General features: G+C 49.4%; 1 protein-coding gene across 1 annotated transcript in view; it reads right to left on the bottom strand.

Moving 5' to 3' along the window:
* The window catches only part of RHPN1 (rhophilin Rho GTPase binding protein 1), a 118,896-nt gene that overhangs the window by 54,337 nt on the left and 38,166 nt on the right, over positions 1-26,393 (bottom strand). Inside the window, exon 2 of the mRNA XM_073577357.1 lies at positions 14,038-14,156. Coding sequence (XP_073433458.1) covers positions 14,038-14,040 — 3 coding nt within the window. The 5' untranslated portion in view covers positions 14,041-14,156. The remainder of the gene's footprint in view (positions 1-14,037; positions 14,157-26,393) is intronic.

Here is a 26,393-nt window from a genome sequence, read left to right as displayed (position 1 = left end):
ACCCTTTCAAGTTTGTGTTCACCTCCGACCAGATTGTCCTTAAGTGACGTATGGAATTCTCTACTCCCGGAAGCTCCGACATCTTGGCCGAAAATGAACCAAAACGTGGGTGCAAACCATGATTGCAGAAGAACAGGGTGGTTTTGATAGATTCCTGGTACTGGTTATTTAGAGCGAACTCAGCTAATGGGAGATGTTCCGCCCAATCAGACTGATGTTCCGAGACATAGCAGCGAAGATATTGCTCTAGAGCCTGGTTGGTACGCTCCGTTTGACCATTGGTCTCAGGGTGGTAAGCGGAGGAGAAGGATAATTCAATACCAATACGTTTGCAGAATGCTCTCCAGAATTTGGAAACAAACTGGGTACCTCGGTCGGACACGATATTCTCTGGAGCGCCATGCAGCCTTATTACATGAACAATAAACAACTTACTCAGAGTTTCTGAATTAGGTAATCCAGAGAGGGGAACGAAATGACATTGCTTACTGAACCTGTCCACCACCACCCAGATACATGTCTTCCCCTCTGAGGGTGGTAGGTCAGTAATGAAGTCCATGGAGATGTGGGTCCATGGACTCTCTGGAGCGGGCAAGGACTGGAGCCAGCCGGCAGGCCGATTGTGAGGGGACTTGGCGCGAGCACAGATTTCACAAGCTAGTACATAATCCTTGCAGTCCTTAACTACCGTTGGCCACCAAAAACTCCTAGTCACAAGCCTGGCGGTATTATTGACCCCAGGATGGCCTGCCAGGACGGAGTCGTGCGACTCCTTCAGAACTTGTAGGCGAAACGGCGCTGGAACAAACAATTTCTGGGGGGGCGTCGAGTCAGGGGCTGGTTCTGGGGACCTATGGATCTCCTCCAGAAGGTCCAGAGACACAGCCGACACAACAATACCATTGGCCAGTATTGGAACTGGCTCCGAGTCCTCAGCCTGTGAGGGGCAGAAACTTCGAGAGAGAGCATCAGCCCTCACATTTTTGGTACCAGGACGAAAGGTTATTAAGAAATCAAACCTAGAGAAGAACAAGGCCCACCTCGCTTGTCTAGGATTTAATCTTTTAGCTGACTCCAGGTAAGTCAGATTCTTGTGATCTGTAATCACAGTGATCTTATGTTTGGCGCCTTCGAGGAAGTGGCGCCATTCCTCGAAGGCCCATTTGATCGCCAATAACTCCCGATTACCTATATCGTAATTCTTCTCAGTGGCAGAGAATTTGCGGGAGAAAAAGGCACATGGGCGAAGCTGAGTGAGTGATGCAGTGCCTTGCGACAGCACTGCTCCAACTCCGACCTCAGAGGCGTCCACCTCTACAATAAACGGGCGGTCCAGATCAGGCTGAACCAAAACTGGGTTGGCTACAAAGCACTCTTTTAACATAGCAAAAGCCTGAATTGCCTCAGGGTTCCAATTGGTCACGTCTGCCCCTTTTCGGGTCAAATCCGTGAGTGGTTTAGCAATTTCGGAGAAACCCCTGATGAATTTTCGGTAATAATTTGCAAACCCTAAAAATCGCTGCAGCGCTTTTAGCGACTTGGGTTGCACCCAAGTTTTAATAGGTTGGATCTTGGCAGGATCCATACGGAAGCCTGTGCTTGAAACCACATATCCTAAAAATTGTACCTCCTCCGCAAAAAAAAACACATTTCTCCAGTTTAGCAAACAGGGAGTGTTCTCACAGTCTCTGCAGTACGGAGCGAACGTGCTGAGCATGTGTCACAGGGTCAGCAGAATAAATCAAAATGTCATCTAAATACACGACGACATACACCCCACAAATGTCCCTGAAAATGTCATTTACAAAGTGCTGGAACACGGCAGGTGCGTTACTGAGTCCGACGGGCATTACCAGGTACTCAAAGTGGCGAAGAGGGGTATTAAAGGCTGTTTTCCACTCATCCCCGTCTCTTATGCGGACTAGATTGTATGCCCCCCGGAGGTCCAGTTTAGTAAACCAACGGGCTCCCATTAGCTGATTAAAAAGATCAGGGATGAGTGGAAGCGGGTACTGGTTCTTTATAGTGATTGCATTCAATTCCCGGTAGTCAATGCAGGGTCTGAGACCACCATCTTTCTTTTCTACAAAGAAGAAGCCAGCTCCAACTGGTGAAATGGACGGTCTAATAAACCCCTTTTTTAAGCTATCTGCTATGTACTCGTTCATAGCCTGACGCTCTGGACCTGAGAGATTAAATATTCTCCCTTTTGGGAGACGGGCATCTGGAATCAGATCTATAGGGCAATCATACTTTCTGTGAGGGGGTAGCTTGTCAGATTTTGCAATAGAAAAGACATCCTCAAAATCTCTGAAGGCAAACGGTATGTGGAGGGGTTTAACTTTAACTTGGTTTACTGTTAGCGACATGCAGTTTTCCTGAGAGTGTGAACTCCAGCGTATAACATCGCCTAGGTGCCAGTCGATGACTGGGTTATGCTGGCGTAGCCATGGCATCCCCAAAATGACTGCAGCAGACAAATTATCCATCACAAAAAATGACATAACCTCGGTATGCAATGCTCCCACCGACATAGTGATTGTGTCAGTAACAAATTTAACCCCCTCCTGGACAATAGATGTGCCATTAATAGCCGTAGTTTTTATAGGGGCATTAAGTCTTAATAGGGGTACACCGAGACTTTTAGCAACAAAAGAATCCATAAAATTCCCTTCAGATCCACAATCCACATATGCGTTCACACACTGAGATTTCTGACCAAAAGAAAGGGCAATAGGCAATAAAACTTTAGCCGCATCTGCGGGCAATACCTGTGCCCCTGGGCAACCATAGCCAGAGTTGCCCAGAGGCCGATGTCTCAGGAGTGTGGATCTCTGACGCTCAGCTCTCTCTCTGAAGGCTCCAGACTGCAGCATACTGGTGCAGGAAGATGAAAGTGCTCCTTCAGGCTGTGCACTGAACCAGGTGTTTAGGCCAGAAATCAGCTCAGTCAGAAGAAGGGAGAGAAAAAAAAAAGTTCAGGGAGACTGCTTTTGTATATGGTGGATATATACACAAGAAGCAGTTTTTTTTTTTATATGGCCGGATATAATGTGACGTCCGCCTGCGGGTCTGGGCTGCAGCCAGGCAACACCCCGAGAAACACTGATACCCTTTACCCCTATACAGGGATCTGGATTTATAGCAGAGCCCAGGAGGCGCTGTCTGAATAGGAGCAGTGACCAGAGCAGGACGGTCGCCAGAAAGGTGTTCCAATACAGGACACAAACGTGGAGATATGCAAGTCTAAACCAGTCGGGCAACAATGGTACAAAAACGGTAGACAGAAGCAGAGTCAGATTCAGGCCGAGAGTCATAAACCAGGAGAGTAGCAGAGGTACAGAATCGTTAGGCAGAAGCAGAGTCAGATTCAGGCCGAAAGTCATAAACCAGGAGAGTCGCAGAGGTACAGAATCGTTAGGCAGAAGGAGAGTCAGAAGTCCAGGCCAAAGTCAGTCAGTCAGAAAGTAATACACACAGGGGAACCAAGAATATATCCGGCGGCTTGCAAGACCAGTCCCAAGGTATTTCAGGGATCAGGTCACCCCTCATAGGTTCCTGGACTGATGATGTCATCAGTACCGCCCCCAGGACCAGGCCAGATGGAGATGCAGTAACCTCTTGATGACTGACAGAGGGGTGGAGCCTGCGTCCACCAGATGCCTGCGCAGGTGCGCTTACTCTGTCAGCACCATAACTCCCGGGCGAGCCATGGCGCCTCCTAGTGACCGCGACAGGAGCAGCAGACCCAGAATTTAACGGCGACGTGACAGACCGGCGCCTCCTAGAGGCTAAAGCCGGGACAGTAGGCTCTGAGCCTGACGTAACAGAACCACGGCCCTGTCCAGTGGCCGAGGCAGGAACAGCCGTCCCTGAGTCTGACGATAAAGTGGCGGTCCGGCGCCTCCTAGAGGCCGCGACCGGAACAGCAGGCCCTAAGTCTGGCGGAAACGTGACAGCGATTATCTAAAAAAGGCACATAGTTAGTTTCTTAGAGGATGGAGGCAAACTAATAGATTTTTATCATTTATTCCCAAAAGGGCAGTGATTATACAGAAAAAAGTTGCTGTAAAGTTGAGACGTTAAATATGTACAATACAAATATAAAACAAAGGGATTAAAAGACAGAAAGTAACACTCACATGTGTTCAGTCGATATCAGTCAGACCATGTGGAGGGAGAAGGCGGAGCCACACGTCTCCACTCATCTGGGGGTTCTTGTCAGCACGGACTCTGTAGCTCCAACTGACTGGAATTTGCTAGGGAATACCTATAGACTAGGGTCTGTGACCTCATGAAATGGGCGGTCTGGAGAGGTCCAACCTCCCTCTCTCCAAGTTAGGATTTGGCTACAAAACTTAGAATAACTATATCTAAACGAGAAAAGCCTGTACCAACACACATATGGCATCATTGTTTGTGATTTACTGAATAGAATCCGAAGACACGAAGCATGCCATAATTAAGACACTCCATTTGGGAGCAATCCATATCTCAGTTTCTGGAAAGATTAGGATTTTGCAAGAGCTACCGTAGGGAAGCCGGGTCCGCGCAGATCACAGAAATGTTCATTTCATTTTTCTGTCGTGACCAGAGCCTGCGCTAGGCTTCTTTTAATATCTCTCATTCATATGCTTGCCCCAACTTGTTTCAAACAAAGACATTTTTTTTCACTCAGCTTAATTAATATCCCTTGCAGGGGGAGGGGAGGGAAGCATTCCTCGGTGTGAGTTCAGATTTCACAGAGCTGCAAGCAGGGGGGCACTGGTCTGTGTAAGCTGTGGGCGAAAAGAGGAGGGGGGAAGGAGGATGCTGCAAGCTTGTGACAGGCTACAATGTCCTCAGTAGAGTGAAATGGGAGATTTCTAGAAAGTTCTACAACATCATATCTTACATTACACCTCCCCCTTTTAGAGGGCGCTACGGAGGCATTACCTGTCGGTAATCGGCCATGCGCACCTCAGCGGGTTCGCACCGGCGGGACAACCCATCTGCATTACCATGTTCACTGCCCTTTTAGTGTTGTACAGTAAAGTCGTACTGTTGAAGGGCAAGGCTCCAGCGGAGCAACCTTCCATTGGTTCCAGACACTGTGTGCAACCAGCTCAGAGGGTTGTGATGGGTAACCACCGTGAAGGTGCACCCGTACAGGTAGGGCTGCAAACGTTGCAGTGCCCACACCATGGCCAGACACTCCTTCTCGATGTTCGAGTATGCCACTTCCCTTGGCAAAAGTTTCAGGCTCAGGTACAACACGGGGTGCTCCTGGTTCCCCGAGTCGACCTGGCTGAGCACAGCACCGAGGCCAAACTCGCTGGCGTCGGTCTGTACCAGAAACGGGCGACTGCTGTCGACTGCTCTCAACACTGGAGAGTTGCACAGGGCTGCTTTCAAAGCTTGGAAGGCCGCCTCACAGTCATCTGTCCAGTTGACTGTTTGGGGTAACCTCTGCTTGGTGAGGTCAGTCAAGGGTTTTGCAAGGGCGCTATAGTCTTGAACAAACCACCTATAGTACCCTGCAGTGCCCAAGAAGGACTTCACCTGTTTCTTGGTCCTGGGGGTGGACCAGGACGCGATTGTGTCCACCTTTTCTGGCTCCGGACTCATGGAACCCCCAACTACCCGGTGCCCTAGGTAGTGGACCTCGCTCATGCCCATCTGGCACTTTCCCGGCTTGATAGTCAGGCCTGCCTGGTGAAGATGCTTGAGCACCTCCCGGAGAAGCTGAAGGTGTTCCTCCCAGGTGGAACTGAAGATGGCGATGTCGTCCAAGTACGCCACCGCGTACTCCTCCAGTCCCCGAAGCAGGTGGTTGACCATCCGCTGGAAAGTGGCAGGGGCATTTTTCATGCCAAAGGGCATGACTGTGGACTCGTACAGTCCAAAGGGGGTGATAAAGGCAGATTTCTCCTGCGCCTCAGGGGAATCTGCTAGTATCCCCGACTCAGATCCATGATGGATATGTACCTTGCTTTCGCCAACCGCTCAAACAGATCCTCGATGCGCGGCATCGGGTGGGCATCAGAGGTTGAGATGGCGTTGAGCCCCCTGTAGTCCACGCAGAACCGGGTGGTTTGATCCTTTTTAGGCACGAGGACTACAGGTGAGGCCCACGCGCTCTTTGGCCGTCGAATCACCCCCAGTCTTAACATCTCATTGATCTCTTGGCGCATGACTTGTTGCACCTCCTCAGAGCTTCCGATAAGGTGTTCGCTGTAGTGGGGCATGATTCCCGGTGTCCACCTCATGAACCGCTAACTCCGTCCTCCCAGGTCGGTTGGTGAACACGGCCCGGAAGGGTTCCAGGGCTTCCACCAACTGCGACCGCTGGGATACGGTTAGCAAACCACTTATCTCCATGTCCTCAATGGACCCATCGGCCTTGGCTTGGGCCAGCATGTCCAGGAGGGGGATCTTCCTCCCCATCCTCGGGCAGGTTGCAGACCGGTAGAACGTTTGTGGTGCGCCTTCAGCATATTGACGTGAAAGGCCTTGCGCCTACCCCGAGCATGATCAAGCGTGACCAAGTAGGTGACCGGGTTGAGCTGTTGGTGGACGACGTATGGGCCTTCCCAGGCTGCCTGAAGCTTATCTGTTGGTACGGGGACCTGCACCCACACCTTTTGACCCACCTGGTAGGTCCGCTCCCGGGCGTTCTGGTCATATCAGTGCTTCTGGTCAGCCTGAGCCTGCGTCATGTTGTCATGCATCAACTGCATCAAGGTCTGCATCTTGTCACGGAAGCACATGACATAATCCACGATGGACACTTCTGTGGGGTTTGGCTCAGCTTCCCAGGATTCTCTTATCAACCCAAGGGGTCCCCGGACTCGCCTGCCATACAGGAGCTCGAAGGGGGAGAACCCAGTCGAGGCCTGCGGAACTTCTCTGTAAGCGAACAGCAGGTGTGGGAGGTACCGCTCCCAGTCGCGCCCTTGGGTCTCAACCAGCAGGCGGAGCATCTGTTTGAAGGTACCGTTGAAGTGTTCACACAAACCATTAGTCTGTGGGTGATACGCACTCGATACCAGGTGCTTCACCTGCATTTTCTCACAGAGAGCCTCCATTAGGCGAGACATAAATTGGGTCCCTTGATCGGTAAGCATCTCCCTGGGAAATCCTACCCTTGAAAAGATGGTCACCAGTGTGTCAGCCACCTTATCTGCCCTGGTTGAAGACAGAGCTACTGCCTCTGGGTACCGGGTAGCGTAGTCTACCACGGTGAGAATGTATCGCTTTCCAGAGCTGCTGGGGACGGCCAGCGGGCCTACAATGTCCACCGCGATTCTCTGGAAAGGCTCCTATCACCGGCAAAGGAATAAGGGGAGCCTTAAGAGCAGGCCCCCCTTACCCACTTTTTGACAGGTGGCACAGGAGCCATCTGTCCCCATCTTGGGCCAATAAAAGTGTTGAGACAGCCGTGCCTTTGTTTTGCTGATCCCCAAGTGTCCAGCGAGTGGAATCTCATGGGCAATCCGCAACAACTCAGTTCTAAACTGTAAGGGGACGACTAGCTGTCTTTCCCTCAACCACTCCTTTTGGGGATCTCCGGGTACAACCTTCCTCGTTCCCAGAACACCCTCTCCTTATATGAATATGAGTCAACAGTGTGATGCAGCAGCAAAAAAGGCAAATGCAATTCTAGGATGTATTAACAGAAGCATACAGTCTAGATCACGTGAAGTCATTATTTCCCTCTACTCCTCTTTGGTCAGACCTCATCTGGAATATTGTGTCCAGTTTTGGGCACCACATTTTAAAAAAGACATCAACAAACTGGAGCAAGTTCAGAAAAGAGCGACCAGAATGGTGACCGGTCTGCAAACCCTGTCTTATGAGGAAAGGTTGCAGGATTTGGGAATGTTTAGTTTGCAAAAGAGAAGCCTGAGAGGAGACTTAATAGCTGTCTACAAATATCTAAAGGGCTGTCACATTGTAGAAGGATCATCTTTATTCTCATTTGTGCAAGGAAAGACTAGAAGCAATGGGATGAAGCTGAATGGGAGGAGACACAGATTAGATATTAGAAAAAACTTTTTGACAGTTAGAGTGATCAATGAGTGGAACAGGCTGCCACGAGAAGTGGTGAGTTCTCCTTCAATGGAAGTCTTCAAACAGAGGCTGGACAGACATCTGACTGGGATGATTTAGCGAATCCTGCTCTGAGCAGGGGGTTGGACTAGATGGCCCAGGAGGTCCCTTCCAACTCTACGATTCTATGATTCTATCAAGCTCGGAGGTGGGCGTCTCGGCGAGGTGTCTCAGTTTCTCTAGGCTGGCATCTGAGTGCAGAGCAGCCTGGAACTGCTTGCTGGAGGCTGCCAGAAGTGATGTCAGGGTCCCTTCCTTTCTGGGACCCTCTGGAACCGGCTCTGGGTTCACCTCTGGTTCAGTCTCTCCTGTAGCAGAAGAGGGTCCAGAAGACAGGGCGCTACCTGCGATCTGGGCACTCTGACTGCGTGTGACAGCGGCTACGTATGTTGTCTCCCTGGGGATTGCTACAGACCCATCAATCGGCGCTGCCATGGGCCCTACCTCCCCATCCACCCCCAACACCTCAGGAGCAGTGCTACTTATGGGCCAGTTACCTTCCTCGGTGGCACTGGTCAGTTGCATGGCATTACCTTCCTCATGGTCCCCATGCACCTCCCCATTTCCTTGAGCACCGTTGCTTGCTCCTGCCAGGGGTTCCTCAGCCGTCTCACTCCGCAGAGTGACGGGCTGAGCACTTCGGTACCTGTGGACACATCTACCGTTTCAAAGAAATGGTAAACAGGTTCAGTCGGCACAGATACATCATCATTCCTAGGAAAAGAATGGTTATCAGATTGCTTTGGTACATTCACATCAACATCAGCATCATTCCTGGGGAAAGAATGATTGTTAGTTGCATCATTACTCATCACTTCATTAGCAGGTAACACATTCAGTTTCCCGTCATCATCATCATCAGGGTTAACGTTACCCTTATTATCAGACTTGGGAGGGGTGTCAGGGACGTTGTATGCAACCATCCTCCCCAAGTCAGCCCCCAATAAAACATCAGTGGGCAGGTTTCCAGACACTCCCACTTCCCTCAACCCGCTCCCAGCACCCCAATCAAGAAAAACCCGGGCCACTGGCAAGGGACAACGGTTGTCTCCAATCCCGGTGACAGTCAGGGTTTTACCCTCAACAAACTCTTCAGGGGCCGCCAGTCCAGGACGGATGAGGGTTTGTTCAGCCCCGGTGTCCTTGAGGCCTGTAGCAAGACGGGTCCCCACCTGAACAGGTTGAACCTTGTCGTCAATCCTCCCAACCACACCTCCCACCAAAAGAACAGAGGCGTTGGGCCCAGAGGCCTTGGCTGGGGAATTCTTCGGCTTTTCCGGACAGGCGTGACGGAAGTGACCAGTCCGATTGCAGTTGAAACTCAGGCGACTGTCAGTAGTAGGCCTGGTGTTCGCAACAGGGACAGGGCCTCCGGAGGGACGGCTAGCTGGGGCACTGGGGTTGGTTGCAGGCTACCCCCTCTCCAGCTGGTGGTGACTGGCCTCCTCGTCTCTGGCTTCCAGTTGGCCTCATAGTTATCGGCGATCTGCCCCGCTTTGTCCGCATTCGGTGGTTCGCGGTCCAAGATGAACTGTCGGACCTCAGCTGGGCAGAGATGCACGAACTGGTCTTTGCTCTTCAGGTCCCGTAGCTGCTCAAAGGAATCAACGGACAGTCCATGGATGCACTGGTGAAAGTGGGTCCTGAGTCCTTGCACCACATCACTATAGCTATCGCGTGGGCCACGTTGGAGGTTCCGGAACTTCTTTCGGTATACCTCAGGTGTCAGCCGGTATTTGGAGATCAGAGCCTGCTTTATGGCATCACAGTCGTCGTCGTCTTCTGACGGAAGAGAAGCAAACGCCTTCAGAGCTTTGCCTTTTAGCCCTGGGGTCAAGTACCTGGCCCATTGGTCTCTAGGCAGCTGGTACTGTCGGCAGGCTTTCTCAAAGGCTCGCAGGAACGTGTCCAAGTCCCCGTCCTTTTCCATCACGGGAAAATGCTCTGGCTGGGGTTTAGGACTCTGGGTGCTGCTGGGTTCACTGCGGCGGGCTAGAGAGGATGTTCCCCCTTGTCGGAGCATCTCCAGTTCATGGGCTCTCTGGGCTTGGTCTTGGCGCTCAGCTCTCTCTGCCTCCCACTCGGCTCGCTGCTCCGCTCTCTCCCAAGCTTGCTGGATCAGCGTCATATGTCCCTCGCGGTCTTCAGCAGGGAGTGCGTCCAAGGTCGCTTGCAGGTAGGGGTCTAGCCTGGCCTGGATGCAGGTGGAACTGGCATATGGTGGTTGGACCTCAGCTGCGCTACCACCTTGGCTGGGGCCGGCTCCTGCGCCCGCTGGGCTCTGGGTGCACCAGAGCCGCGATCAGTTGGTCTTTGTTCTGGTTCGTGGCAACAAGGCCCCGGTACGTGCATAACCTAGCAAGAGTTTCCGTTTTCTGCTGCTTATACCACTCTGCTCCCATCGCCGCAATGGTTGCCAAATAAAAGATAGAAAAGAAAAATGAAGAAAAAGGGAGGGAATACTTGCAAGTACACAAAAATGTCTCAGGACTAGTAACCACTGAGTCTGTTCTCCAAATCCTATGATGCAGGATTCCCGCAGGAACCGTGCAGGTTTTTAGTGAGAGGAATGATTGCTCAAACCAAATCACTAATGCTCTAGGATTATCCCACCGCTCTGCCACCAATATGTGATGAACAGCCCACCGCTGCCACCAATATGTGATGAACGCAAGCAGGATGCACGCCGTTGCCACCAAATTGTGACGAACGGCGCGGCCGGTGCCACCAAAACGTCACGATCCCACCACCGACACGGGTTCATCAGCGGACGGAGGGACCCGACACACAGCCGGCACATGGCTATCACAGGCAAAGTGGGGGTTATCCCACCACCGGCACCACGTGACAAAATACAGCAAGCTAATCATGCTCTAACAATTTATCGCAGGGGGGTATTTTGGATACCCCACCACTGCTAACCTTCCAAAAACTGCGGGGATTTATGTATATCCCACTTTCTCAGTCCCACTTTGGAACTCGCAGCTCTCCGGCGCCCCCCTTACCCTCAGGTGAGTCAGGGAACTGCACCTAGGATTATTATTAACCGGACGGGCTGCTTGTTGTGCACGGGCCACTAGACTACTGCAGTAAGGGAATTATCAATGCTGTGGCCGCAGCCCCTCATTCAGCATGTAAGACCCGTCTGTACTGCCAGCTAGCCGAGCCAGCCATGCACACCACGCTGCCACCAGCCACGCTTTACTTAATCAAAGAGTTAATTAAGAGGGTCCGCAGCAAACCCCAAATTAGTAGCGATTATCTAAAAAAGGCACATAGTTCGTTTCTTAGAGGATGGAGGCAAACTAATAGATTTTTATCATTTATTCCCAAAAGGGCAGTGATTATACAGATAAAAGTTGCTATAAAGTTGAGACATTAAATATGTACAATACAAATATAAAACAAGGGGATTAAAAGACAGAAAGTAAGCTGTGTGTGTGTAAGCTGTGGGTGAAAAGAGGAAGGGGGAAGGAGGATGCTGCAAGCTTGTGACAGGCTACAATGTCCTCAGTAGGGTGAAGTGGGAGATTTCTAGAAAGTTCTGCAACATCATATCTTACATTACAGTCAGGCTACCATCTACTGGAGCAGAGCGGTAATGCAGGGTAATAGGTGGTAAGAGCTGTGTCAGGCTGCCATCTACTGAAGCAGATCGGTATAGCAGGGTAACAGGTGGTAAGAACTGTGTCAGGCTGCCATCTACTGCAGCAGAGCAGTAGTGCAGGGTAACAGGTGGTAAGAACTGTGTCAGACTGCCATCTACTGAGCAGAGCGGTATAGCAGGGTAACAGGTCATAAGAGCTGTGTCAGGCTGCCGTCTACTGGAGGAGAGCGGTAGTGCAGGGTAACAGGTGGTAAGAACTGTGTCATGCTGCCATCTACTGAAGCAGAGCGGTATAGCAGGGTAACAGGTGGTAAGAACTGTGTCAGGCTGCCATCTACTGGAGCAGAGCGGTAGTGCAGGGTAACAGGTGGTGAGAGTGTAAGACTGCCGTCTACTGGAGAAGAGCGGTAATGCAGGGTAACAGATGGTGAGATGTGTCAGCCTGCCATCTACTGGAGCAGAGCAGTAGTGCAGTGTAATAGGTGGTAAGAACTGTGTCAGGCTGCCATCTACTGGAGCAGAGCGGTTGTGCAGGGTAATAATTGGTAAGAGTGTCAGGCTGCCATCCACTGGAGCAGAGCGGTAGTGCAGGGAAACAGGTGGTAAGAACTGTGTCATGCTGCCATCTACTGAAGCAGAGCGGTATAGCAGGGTAACAGGTGGCAAGAGCTGTGTCAGGCTGCCATCTACTGGAGCAAAGCTGTAGTGCAGGGTAACAGGAGGTAAGAGCTGTGTCAGGCTGCCATCTACTGGAGCAGAGCGGTAGTGCAGGGTAAAAGGTGGTAAGAGCTGTGTCAGGCTGCCATCTACTGGAGCAGAGCGGTAGTGCAGGGTAACAGGTCGTGAGAGTGTAAGACTGCCGTCTACTGGAGAAGAGCGGTAGTGCAGGGTAACAGATGGTGAGAGATGTGTCAGGCTGCCATCTACTGGAGCAGAGCGGTTGTGCAGGGTAATAGTTGGTAAGAGTGTCAGGCTGCCATCTACTGGAGCAGAGCGGTAGTGCAGGGTAACAGGTGGTAAGAACTGTGTCATGCTGCCATCTACTGGAGCAGAGCGGTAGTGCAGGGTAACAGGTGGTAAGAGCTGTGTCAGGCTGCCATCTACTGGAGCAGAGCGGTAGTGCAGGGTAATAGGTGGTGAGAGTCAGGCTGCCATCTACTGGAGCAGAGCGGTAGTGCAGAGTAATAGGTGGTAAAAGCTGTGTCAGGCTACCATCTACTGGAGCAGAGCGGTATTGCAGGGTAACAGGTGGTGAGAGTGTCAGGCTGCCATCTACTGGAGCAGAGCGGTAGTGCAGGGTAATAGGTGGTAAGAACTGTCAGGCTACCATCTACTGGAGCAGAGCGGTAGTGCAGGGTAACAGGTGGTGAGAGTGTCAGGCTGCCATCTACTGGAGCAGAGTGGTAGTGCAGGGTAATAGGTGGTAAGAACTGTGTCAGGCTGCCATCTACTGCAGCAGAGTAGATGGCAGCCTATATCTGCATAGATGGCTAAATATTTTAGCACATGTACCTTATTATGCCGCTATCATCCGTTAAACACTCTACCCATAATTCTAGAGTGAAAGCGGCCCATGCATATAGGTCATATTTACTATCAGCCACTCTACTCACCTATAATAGACATCACAATTTCAAGGAGACATAGCTCCAAAGGAATCATCGGACTCTACCGGTAATGGCTGACACAGAGTAAAGTTGTGCTGCTGCTGGATGAGCGCGTCCGCCCTGACGCGCGTTTTGGACCTCACCTTTCTCTAGGGGCCTGATCGGGCTGGTAACTGCCGTCTTATATACACCGCGGACACCAAAGGTGAGCCGCGCTACCGGAAGTTACGCTCCTGGACCGGAAATGACGCGCTTGGTTGTCGTCAGGATGACCGCAACGCTGACCGGCCTCGGCGTCACATAGTAGGAGGAGCCCGGGGCGGACACCACCACCATGTAAAGACGCCGAAAGCAGGCAGGAGCAGCGGCGCCCAGAGAATCAGTGCGTACAGGACCAGGAAACGAATTTATGTATACACTAATAACCACCATATCAAAATCACATACGGTAATACCGCATATGGGATATAGGAATTTATCACCAGATATAATGCAAACTCTCGTGGATCAAATATAGATATAAACATATATATAGAAATTACAATAGCTTATGCATAATACATCTTCAAATGTATACAGGATAGAATAATGTGTCTTACAAGTAACCCCCACTATATCTATTACATCATCCCACTGTACCTAATCATAAATTCAACAATAGTTAGGGAAAGCAAAGTGTATATAAATACAACTTCATATATCTAATCCATCAATTCTACATAGAAGACTTACCATAACACAATACACTAGAGTTATACTGTTGATTCACTCAGTGGACCATCACCAGTTGACCACAATATTCCATGGATGACACTCTCCATACTCCACCATCCACATGTGCGACCAAATCGCTAAAAAATTAAAATATAAAAAGTTAAAAACAATACACTCAACATACGTGCCTACCACAGCAGAGCGGAGACTAAAGAAACGGGGCAAAACTGATATTCTCGCTGAGTCCAGATGGATGGACCGTACCAAGGGTCCATATCCATCTGGACTCAGGCTGGGCCAACCTTCTAGAGGTCCCACCCCTGCGGATACCCACCGCCAACATATCTACACCCCTAACCCTGAGAAGGCCGCCATTACAGCCAAGAAATTTCTTAAAATGGCGGGGAATAGTTTTCCAAGATATCACATCCTCAGTGGCCGCTGCTGCCTCAATACCCAGCACATGCTCCCGCACACGTATCTTGAGCTGTCTCGTTGTTATGACCACATAGATCAAATTACAGGGGCAGACAGCGTCATATATCACGTTCTTGCTAGTACACGTGATATATTTTTTAATTTTGCATTCCCTTGACCCCTCTTGATTAAAGAAAGTATTCGTGCCATCAATGTTGGGACAGGCAGCGCAGCGGCCACACGAGGAACTACCCTGACGTCCGGCCACTTGGTCGAGAAAGGTGACAACTGGCTCCCCAGTGTAATGACTGCAGACCAACCGATCCCGCAGGTTTCTCGACCTTCTGGCTGCAATAGCGGCCCTCTCAGGGAGGAACCTTGAAATCACTGGGTCCGCCTATAGGATGTGCCAGGATTTAGTTAGAAATTAGTTACAAATCTTACACAGCTAGATTTCCTAGAGGGCCGTGTCCCATATAATAGTGTATTTCTTGTTGAATACCTTGCCCTATTAAATGCTTTTTTTAATCAGCCAGTTGCTGAAATGTGGCGCCCCTGATGGTTCAGTTGCCACAGAGGTACTGCACCTCCTCCTGAGGTGTGGTACCCCACCATCCAGATGAGTTGGAGGCTCCTGACCACGCTCCAACTCTCGCATCCCACACAACGCGGTAGTTCAGCAAAGCCACATTGCGGCTCCCTGCTTGGAGTGTAGCAGAGCACCTTTGGTGGTTCCCTGCTTGGAACACGAAACATGCTGCGAGGCAGGTGGAGTTAGAATACATAAAAGAGTGGGAAGGTGTAGGATTTCAAGTCAGTGAGAGGGAGTCACTCAGAGAGGAGTGAGGAAAGAAGATCCTGGAGAGAGGGATGGAGGAAGGAGGTGCTGCAGCTGCCTCAGTGACCTGGGTCTGCTGGCACAGGAAAGGAAAGGAGAAAGACGTTGAGCAGAAACCTGATCTTCCATAAGAAGGAAAGACTAGTACGGAACGTAGGAGTAAAAGGGAATAGAGGACGTGGGTTAGAGGATGAACCCTGCCTAGAAGTTCTAAGCGCAAGGCCGGGGCCCGGTCCCTGAGGTTGTATGGACACTAATGGTTCTGCAGCAGACACTGGTGGAGTAGTGGGCTGTAAATGCACTACTCCCATCTAAGACTTGGGGGCACAACAGCAACATTGATAGTGAGCCGGGACTCAGGAGTAAGGAGTCCCCGAAGCAGGCTACAGCTGTCTGCCGTACAAGTAGAATACTTGGGAACATCAGTCAGGAGGCACTCCAGTGTAACTCAGTACTAGGAGATCTTCACACTTAAAGGCTCTATAAGAGGAGACGTTCAGAAAGGTACATGTTGGCGGAGTGTTGGAAGGGAGCATTCCATCTGGCCTGGAGGTTGATTGAGCCTCTGACCTGGAGGACACAGTACGGAGGCAGGCATCGGTGTGTACAACAGACTGTGAGTAAAGCTTTGGAACTACAAGCCCCGGTGTCTTCCATTCATTCCTGCGCCAACACACCTGGTACCGCTACATCTGGGTACCAGCTTCTACAATGCCCGCGCCTCTACATCCCTACATCCACACTGCCCTGGGACTACAGCTCCACCTGTGGGGACCTTCACCATCTTGGCTGCACCCTACCACCAGTCCCAGAGGATCTGAATGCAGCGTCGGCTTAACATCTCCCTTGCCGAGCACCACAGGTGGCGTCACGAACGATTCATCAATTCTACTTCATTGTTCTTGCACCCCCTTTTGCCATGGAGCCCCAGGGCCACGGACCGGGTTACAGCTTCCGTGACAACTCCCTTTGAGATCAACGGGCCCGGTGCCGAGTACCCCGATAGCCCTGGCCGGGGCGCTCCAGAAACCACGTTCCAGCAATCGCTCCTCGAGATCTTCTGACTGTCTAAAAAAGTCTTCATCCATGGAACACAGCCTACGTAGTCCTAGAAATTGTCCGGTGGGGACAGATTGGATCATGTGCCTTGGGTGGGAGAAGGATGCATGCAATAACATATTGGTGGCAGTTGGTTTGTGAAAAATATTTGTTTGTATTTCGCCTCTATTATCCTTTTTCAAGACTACATCCAGGAAGTCTACAGACACTGGATCACACTTATAGGTGACATAGATATTCAAGTCATTGTTATTCAACGATGTCATAGAATCATGAAGGTCTTCACTCGTTCTGTTGTGAATTCACTTGCTCGGACTTCTGAGCTGGAGCTCCCTCTGGTGGTTACTGGGAGTAGTGGAGCTGGCCAGTCTGATGGAAGTTTGCTACCTGACGATGATGATTGGGAATCTGGCATTACTGGCTGGGAGCATATAAGTGAGCAGGCTTCCCTTAGTGGTTGCTGGTAATTTCCTCCTTTTTGAGCTCTGCAGTCTCCTCGCTGATCTGCATGGTTCAGTTAAGTGATTCTTTTGCTAATCCTTTGCATCTAATCTGGTTGTGCCTTTTTTTGCTTTCTGCTTTGTTGCGAGGGTTCAGCGTACTCCCTTCTGGGGGCAGCGCTGGGCCCCACTCCATATGTTACAGCTTGTGCTAGTTTGTTCAGTCCCCTGCTATATTAGTATCTTTGGCTTTGCTTTCAGTTTACACCAGAGTGCTGATCTAGCGGGGGTGAGGTTGTGTGGCCTCAGGTTTTTTGTATATCAGATGTGTTGGATTTTTTAGGGTTTTTGAGTGATTGCAGAGAGTATCTTTTCTGTCCTGTCCTATCTAGACAGTTTGGGCCCCATCATTTGCTCAGTCTATTTTCTGCCTGTGTTTGTGTTTCATCTTGTCTCACCGACAATATATGTTTGGGGCCTGTCTATTCCTTTGGGGATCTGCTCCGGGGCAGTTTAGATTTCACCTTTCTGGCTTTAGGCTTAGTTAGTTCTCCGGCTGTGCCGAGGCGTCTAGGGCATCGTAGGAACGTTCCACGGCTACTGCTAGTTATGTTGTTAGGATCAGGGGTCTGCAATCCGCTGATTTACCAACCTCTCTGGTTTCCTGGTGGCTTAGCCTGTTCCTGTCATCCTCCTAGGTGACCCATTCCCTGCCAGATCAGTAAAATGTCGATGTACCGCATCCATGAAAGGACGAGGCACACCGGCAACAGCCAATCAGGCAGGGGGAGGTCTCTCTCCCACAGCCCCAGGAACAGGTTAGCATAAGCAGGGGCGAAAGCCGTCCCTATAGCTGTTCCCTGGAGCTGCAGGAAGAAAGACCCCTTGAAGCAAAGAAATTATGCGTCAATGTAAAACTTAACAATTCGATGATCAATTCTCTAATGTCACCAGATAAGTTAGACATACTTAGAAAAAATGATGTAACTCGCAGCCTATCCTCATGTCTGATGCTGGTGTACAGGGACTCAATGTCCCCTGTAACCAGCATCGCATCATCCTCCAACTGTAGACCATCTACCCTCCTCAATAGTTTGCCCGTGTCCTTCAAAAATGATGGTAACCCCTCCAGTAATGGTTGTAGCTTTGAATCTATCCACATGTTCACGTGTTCGAGGTAGTTACCATTACCCAAAATAATGGAACGATCGGGTGGCGTCTGCGCATCCTTGTGAACTTTTCGCAATAAATAGAAGGTGGGGATCGTCGGCTCCAAAACACTTAAAGCCGTTGCCAATTCTTTAGATATAACACCCACCTCCTTCGCTCTATTGATAATGTCATGTAGTTGTGATGACTAGGCGGACAACGTAAGCTTTTTATAGCAAGTTTTATTTTCAAGCTGGCGAAAAGGCCTCCTTTTCATAAAGTGCTTTAGGCCTCACCACCACGTTACCCCCCTTGTCCGCTGGCTTAAAAACCACATCAGATAAGTTCTCAAGTACGCGCAGACGCCCCCGCTCCTCCCTCGTAAGATTGTCACCCTGAACATACCCTGGAATTTCAAGAAATTCCTTGCTCACAATTTACACAAACAAATCCACATTTGGACATGACGATTGGGGAGGGAACTTTTTTATTTAGGACGTATGGACAATGGCACCTTACCTCCTTCAGGAACACTGTGTTCGGTGGATAGATCCTCCAACACCTGCAAAGCTACTTGTTCTTCCTCTGTGGGAAACAATTGAACGGGCAAAAAGGTGTAGATCCTTTACTGCCAGAAACGTTATCAAATGGTGCAGCAGGTGAAAATGAAAAGCCCTTCTCAAGGAAGGCCATATCTATATCAGTAAACTTGTGAGTACTTAGGTTAATTGCCAAATCTCGCGGACACAGGGGAGTAATTTGACCGTCTATAGGGATGAAACAAGTGTTCACTCTGATTACGTCTCGCTGGTCCAGACCCAATGGTCATAGATGAGCCAGATGCCTCTGACATATCGCTTAGAGACTAAATAGATGTTTGAGAGGGGGTACGCCCCATTTGATGAATCTGTGATTTGGGTTTTCTCCACATATGCACAGTATTATTTTCATAGTCGTGACAATCCCAGTTCAACTTATTCAGCTGGGTAGCCTGTATTTTCTTAACCACCCCCTCCAGGGTTTTGTCCATCTGGATGTGAAAGGCCTTCAATATTTCAGCTGTACCTGAGGATTTAAGTTCTTCGAATCGATCCGTCTAGTTGTGTGATGGCAGTATTATTATGTTCACACAGAAGCTGCATAAACACCCTGGATCATTCATTGCATGCCTCCTCCCACCTTGACACAAACCCTCTGTCTTCCACCGGAAAGGTCGGGATCACCCGAACTCTCAGACCTCTGGGTATCATTTTTTTATTGATATATTTATCCAAAAATGTCCTATTCCACCACAGTTTGGTTCTCTTGACTACCATATTTTGTAGCTTCTTTGCTTGATCATCCCATCTCCCATCACCGCTCTGCTGTGTGTTGGACCCATCTCCCCCAAATACTTGATCAATATGCGAAAGCCAAGTTTTCTCCTTGGCTTGAAAATCCATGTCAGACCAGAAACCTGTGCAAAACACAGTAAGAATTAGATAAACACGCCAAGTATGACATGGACACATGGTTTTTGAATTATTGCTCAATATCACATATTTTCCATGTGTCCATTAGGATTACCACGCCTATCATCACTATCTCATAGAACCCTATCAATATTATGTATTTTTTAAAAGCAAGTAATTTTCTATAAATAAAATTTCTATGGTGTTTTGATAAAGACATAGCCTTCTGATCATCTTTTTTTTGGTTTCTGGTTCTATGCCATCTACTGGAGCCAAGTGGTAATGCAGGGTAACAGGTGGTGAGTGTAAGGCTGCCATCTACTGGAGAAGAGCGGTAGTGCAGAGTAACAGGTTGTGAGAGCTATGTAACACCCCCTTCACATGTCTGTTTTTATGTCCGTTTTTTAAGGACGCCGAATACGGACAAAGACACACCCATTGCATTCAATATTTGTGCGCACATATCAGGTTTTTGACACGGACCGTGGGTCCATGTGAAAAACCCACAGACAGGTCCATTTTCTATTAGTATCTTGTGATGCAAAACGTCCTGCTCACGTGCACACTTGTGACATCCGTGTGACATCAGTGTGCGCTGTACTGGTTTTTCCAAGTAAGGGGCTTACTGTGTTAGGGATGGGATCGCTGTACATGAGTGCAGGGCGCTGTTATACTCAGGCGCATGTGCGGTCACTTGATGATGTGCCTGCATAGAATCTGCCTGAGACTGCATCTTATGCCGGGGTCACAGTTGCGAGAAACTCGCACGAGTCTCATGTCCTAGTACCCGGCACTGCCACCGGCACTCGGGCCCGGAGTTTGCGGCTCCATGTATTTCTATGCAGCTGAGCGCTCCGGTCCCGAGTGCTGGCGGCAGTGCCGGGTATTGAGATGCGAGACTCATGCGAATTTCTCGCAAGTGTGACCCCGGCCTAACCCAGAAGTCCTACGGTGCATCGAGGCTTGAATCCTCTTGGGCACAAATGCACATACGCCACCGGCAGGTCTGAATCAGCTCCTGGGCACCATCTTTTGCTGGACTTCTAGTGTGCAATACCCAGGCTCGGACTGGCCCACAGGGTAACATGGGAATCCCCCGGTGGGCCCATGTCCAATGTGGGCCCCCAACCCCACTGTATGGGCAGTATTTGGCATAATTCACTTGATTCACTCTGTACAGAAATAAACAGCATATCATCATTCATTAACCAAACTACCCAGTTTATTATTATATAGAGATATGGGTAAATTTGTTAACAAGGGTAGGGTAATATTTGTATGCAGGTGAAAAGTGGGCCCTTAGCACCCCAGTCCGACACTGGCAATACCCGCAGAGACACGTGCAGTACCCAAGGTCTGTACGCCATTATGACATCTGGCATGTTGACTTTGTCCCTCTATACATCTACCCTGAGGCCTCCTGGCTGATTGAGCAGGGTATTTAAAAGCCCCATGGCGTCTCATACCTGCAACCAGGCTGTCATTTATTTCTGATGTCATGACTTTCTGACACTGCTTTTGCCATGTGTCTCCTGATGAACGCTTATCAAGGGAGGAAAACACATTGAGGTAGAGTTGAGGGAAACGGGTCGGTCAGATTCAAAAATCGACGAATTTCGCCAAAGTCAGGTTTCGCCAAGTGAAACTCAACCATAGCGTGAGGTCGGCCATGCGGTCGTCGACCCGAGCGCCAAAGTCGCATTTCCCATAATGCTTGCAGGCGCCTTTTCACAGCCAATGAGCAAGGACGCACACTGTGGGCAACGAGATGACATGTGCAGCGTCCACCACCAACGTAGAGAAGGGCATTGCAGTGATTGGCTGGCTTTGTGTGGCGTCACAGTGGTTATAAAAGCCCTGACCGCCGACTGCCATCTTACTTCTGCCGATCTTAGCATAGGGAGAGGTTGCTGCCGCTGTTTCTCAGTAGGGAGAAAGTTAGGCAGGAAAGAAAAGTGATTTTGTGCTTGTGCTGATAGAAATTGTGCTGTACAGTTAGTGTGCAGTAACAGGGGAGGGTTTTCTTGTGTGCAGCAGTCCTGGTTATCAGGCTGCCTGATAGCTGTATTGCTGTGTGTACACTGCTGTGCAGACTGCTTTTTACACAGCACTAATACTTTTATTCTTTTTTTCTGCACAGTTACCGACCATTCATTTTTTCTCACACCGTATAGAGCTGTACGCTCCTCACACACTACCGTGTATCGGCTGGTATCACAGACAAATACATGCTATCTGTGTGTGACTCCGGAAATAAATATGGAGATGTAACTTTTCCCCTACACCGTATACAGCTGTACGTTTCTGATACAGTACCGTATATCTGCTGTTTGGATTACGGTCAAATCTATAGTGGGAGAGCGTCTGTGTGTGACTAAGGAAATATATACGGAGATTTAAATTTTTCCCTACACCGTATACAGCTGTACACTCCTCATACAGTACCATATATCTGCTGGTATTTTTGGTACATTTTCCCAAACATGAGGAAGTATGGTGGAAGAGGCCGCGGATGTGGGCGGGGGTGGCAGCTGGTACTGATGGTGGTGGTGGTGCATCTGCTGGTAGTGCCAAAAGCACAATGGCACCTAAGGCAGGAGGTGTTGAACCTGCGTCATCGTCTGGCTCAAGAAGGCCTGGAAGGCTCCCTTTTCTGGGAGTAGGTAAACCGCTTTTAAAGCCGGAGCATCAGGAACAGGTTTTGGCTTACATTGCCGAAACAGCCTCCTGCTCTATCGCCTCCTTGTTAGGGACGGCGGAACACACTAAATATTAAATAACGTAAAGTGCGTTCACCGCCCGGCGTCCACCGTGCAGATGGTGTAAACACTGCTGCTAGATAATGGCGGACGTGTAATAAGGCGATATAACGAACGCGGGTTAGACGTCACCCGGGCTCGCTGAGCGATCTGTTTATTCACAGAGATGCCTAAGTGTTAAACACAAAAGGCTGAGCCTGTTAAAATCACAGATCTCAGAGGAGTGCATGCACGGTATATGGTCACAGGAGCTGGGCCCTAGGCAGAGGGTCAGAGTCCGTCTAGACCTACCGTGTGTGCGGTGTCGCAACTACGGATGCCAAGAGGAGCTGCAGACTGCAGCGCGGCGACAGACACTGCCGCTATACAACAATGCCCGGTAGCAGGCGCACTGTCGGACGCTAGCACTGTGGTGGATGAGTACTGTGACCTGTAGCTTGCCACTGGCTGGCGCTGACTCTATTACTAGATCCCTATACACACTCGTAATATCAGAGGGAGGGGAATCTTAATGAGATCACGAGAAGGACCTGGGCATGTGACTCCCGATCTCCTATTTCTCTTGGAAATAGAGTCAGGACTTAGGGGGATCTGCCAATAGCCTTTGCATAGATCAATAGTGGTCAAATACTTTGCCCCCGCCAGTCGGTCTAACAACTCATCCACATGCGGCATGGGATACGCATCCATCACCGTTTTCTCATTTAGCTTGTGATAGTCTACACAAAACCGGGTAGTCCCATCCTTATTGGGTACTAACACTACGGGGGATGCCCAGGGACTGACTCTTCAATGACCCCTAAACGCAACATCTCTTGTCGCATCCCTTCTCGTACAGACTCAGGGACGCGGAAGGGGGGTTGTCTCAGGGGGGTCTGATCCTGGGACTCAACCTTATGTTGTGCCAGGCGGGTGTACCCCGGTCTCTCTGAAAACATCCTGTTGCTGCCTCAACGCCTCCACCTGCTGTCTCTCCCGGGGCCCTAGGTTTTCTCCCAATTGTACCTGGTCCCATGTTTTAGACTGAGTCCTCTCCCCTAAGACATCAGGCAAGGGGAGTCCTGCTAAATCCTCTGCTTTGGGTGCACAGATGGCCACTACCTCTTCAGGGCGCTCCCGGTAGGGCTTCAGCATATTCACGTGGAACACGCGGATAACCCTGGGGTCGTCATTGTCGACATTGTAGGTGGTGTCGGCTGTTGTGAGTTCATTTTCCCCTTCACCGTCGATGTCTGATAAACTCCCTCTTCTGGTGAAGGAAGGTAGTGAGGCTGATTACCAAACACTTGATCTGGTAGATGATGACTGGGTAACAGGAACTTCTGACTGGATATAAGGCAGCCGACACCCTTCTGAGTCGTTGGTGATTTCTCTGCTGGATTCTTGGAGACCAGTCTGATTCCTGCTTCCCAAAGATAAGTTTTTGCTCTGCTATTGAACTTATTAGTTTTGTTTTGTTTACCTTGTTTTTTGGAGTTCTTCCATCCCCGGTCGGGGGTGTTCTGAGTTCCATTTTTGTCTCTGATCAGTTTTTCTCTTTGCTCTGTCTTCAGAATATACCTGAGTGCTGATATAGTCATTTTGAAGTCCTAGCGACTTCAGGGCCTGTTTTTCCTATCAGACGGTTGGGACATTTTTTGGTAGGGTTTTTTTACGGATTGCAGACAGCAGCTTTTCTATCCTGTCCTTTTTAGTTAGCTCGGGCCCCATCGTTTGCTCAACCTATCTTTCTATCTGTGTTAGTGTTTTCATCTTGCTTCACCGTCATTATATGTTGGGGGCTGCCTATTGCATTGGGGTCTGCTCTGGGGCAGTTTAGATTTCCCCTTTCTTTCTTTAGGCCTATTTAGTTCTCCGGCTGTGATCGAGGGGTCTAGGGCATCGTAGGAACCCCCCACGGCTACTGTTAGATGTTGTGGATAGGATCAGGGGTCTGCAATCCGATAGCTTCCAACCTCTCCGGTTTTCTGGACTTAGCTTGTATTTTTGTATTTTTGTTTTATCCTCCTTCGGTGACTTATTCATAACAGAATCACCAGCCATACCGCAGATCCTAGGGTACTCAATAGCAGGAAGGAATTGTAAAAAAAAAAGGAAAAAAAAAAAAAAGTTTGTCAGAATTTTTTTTTTTTGTGTATATTTTTTCCTCTATGTCGCTGAGGCTGTAGGGGGAATTTTGTTTTCTTTCTAAATGGAGATGAAGCAATTGTCTGATCGTGTGGAGCAGCTCACTGCTGAAGTGCGGGGAATTTCCGCCTATCTTGCTCATTCACATGCTGCTGAACCAAAGATCCCTACTCCTGATGTGTTTTTTGGGGATCGGTCTAAATTTTTGAATTTTAAGAATAATTGTAAATTATTTTTTGCCTTGAAGCCTAACTCGTCGGGGAGCTCCGTGCAGCAGGTTAAAATTTTCATCTCTTTGCTGCGCGGCGATCCCCAGGATTGGGCGTTTTCTTTGAAACCTGATGATCCTATTCTAACTAATGTGAACGCATTTTTTCAAGCCTTGGGGTTGTTGTATGATGAACCTAATGCTATTGATCAGGCTGAAAAGACCCTGTTGGCAGTGAGCCAGGGTCGGGATTCTGCAGAGTTGTACTGTCAAAAATTCCGAAAGTGGGCGGTCCTTACTACCTGGAATGATGGTGCCTTGGCAGCTCTCTTTTGGAAGGGTTTGTCAGAAACCGTAAAAGATACTATGGTGGGATTTCCTGTTCCCTCTGGTCTTGACAATTCTATGTCATTAGCCATTCAGGTTGATCGGCGTTTGCGTGAACGCAAAACCGCACGAGAGGTGTTGCCACCTGTTGAACAAATGTCTGAACCTATGCAATGTGATAGAGTTTTGTCTAGGGCGCAACGTCAGGAGTTCAGAAGGCGTAATAAGCTGTGTTTTTTTTGTGGTGATGCCTCGCATATTATTTCTGTCTGCCCTAAACGAGAGAAACGTTTTGCACACACATTTGCTGTGCGTGGTGTTCAACCTAAGTTTCTTCTGGCAATTACTCTTTTTTTTAAACCAGTCATTTTTATTTAGGTTTCAAAAGATTTTAAACAATAAACAGTGGATATCAATATACATGTAACAATTCACATATCTTGTAGTAATACAATCAAAGCCATCCCCCCCTCCCCCCTCCCCCAATACTCCTTATGCTGGGTATACTTGAGAGTCTTAGCAATCATATCACCGCCATCCAGGCGGACCATATTTTTTCGAAAGTGCTTTCACCATGCCTTCGCCTGTAAATGCTTTCCTCTAAATGCATTACCGTACGTGTCTGAGCAATAAATTCCCTCCTAGTGGGGGGTTCCGAATCCTTCTATTTTCGTGCTATTAGTTTGCGTGCCACATACAGCAACCTCGCTATTGCCACTTTGTAATGTTCTGAGACAGGTATCCCATCCACCTCCCCCAAAACACACAGCACTGGATTCCTGTCGAGCGTACATGCATAAGCTCTCTCAATTTTGTTGATAACGACCAGCCAGTATGCCACCTGCCGCGGACACGACCATAGCATGTGTAACAGTCCGGCCTGGTCTGTGCCACATCTAGGGCAGCTAGAGTCTCCCCTCAAGCCCGCCTTGAATAGGACCAGCGGTGTTTTGTATGTTCTATGTATTACATATAATTGGGAGAGCTGTGCCTGCTCGCTTAGAGAGATCTTCGGGACATATTCAAGAATAGTCTCCCATTGTTCTGTTGTGAGGGTACCCACCTCCCTCTCCCATTTACTCTTTGCAGTGAGGTGATTGTCCCCCAGATAGGAGTGTAGTAGATCATGATATATGCTCGATATAACTCCCCTCGTCCCTCCCTTCATACACACAAAGTCTAGTACAATGTCGCCCTGAACCGTCATGGCTCCCAATCTACACTGTGCCCTCCAAGCATGTCGAAGCATATAGTATTGAAACCCCCATACCGAAGGCAAATCAAATTCCTCTCTCAATGTCTCAAAGGTCTTCAGGTCCGTTCCACTCTGCAGCTGGCACACATATCTCACTCCTTTCGCCTTCCAATTGCCCATTTGACGCAGCTTATTAAGTTCCAGCAGATGCTCATTGTCCCACACCGGTGAGTACCTAGTCAGCTCATCCACCCCTCTGATCCTTTTAATGGTGTCCCATACCTTCTGAATCATGCCTATGGTAGGATATGGTGCTCCCAGTTTCTTAAAGGTACCATCCTCTAGACCCTGGATAAGTGGACGTCTCCCCGTCACATGTACCAGCACCCGGTGAGCTGCTCCTC

This window comes from Dendrobates tinctorius, unplaced genomic scaffold (genome assembly GCF_039654945.1).
Source record: "Dendrobates tinctorius isolate UK_male_01 unplaced genomic scaffold, ASM3965494v1 ptg000055l, whole genome shotgun sequence".
NCBI classification, from domain to species: Eukaryota; Metazoa; Chordata; class Amphibia; order Anura; family Dendrobatidae; genus Dendrobates; species Dendrobates tinctorius.
Note: the sequence above shows the minus strand (reverse complement) of the source record. Positions and strands in the feature narration are given on the sequence as shown.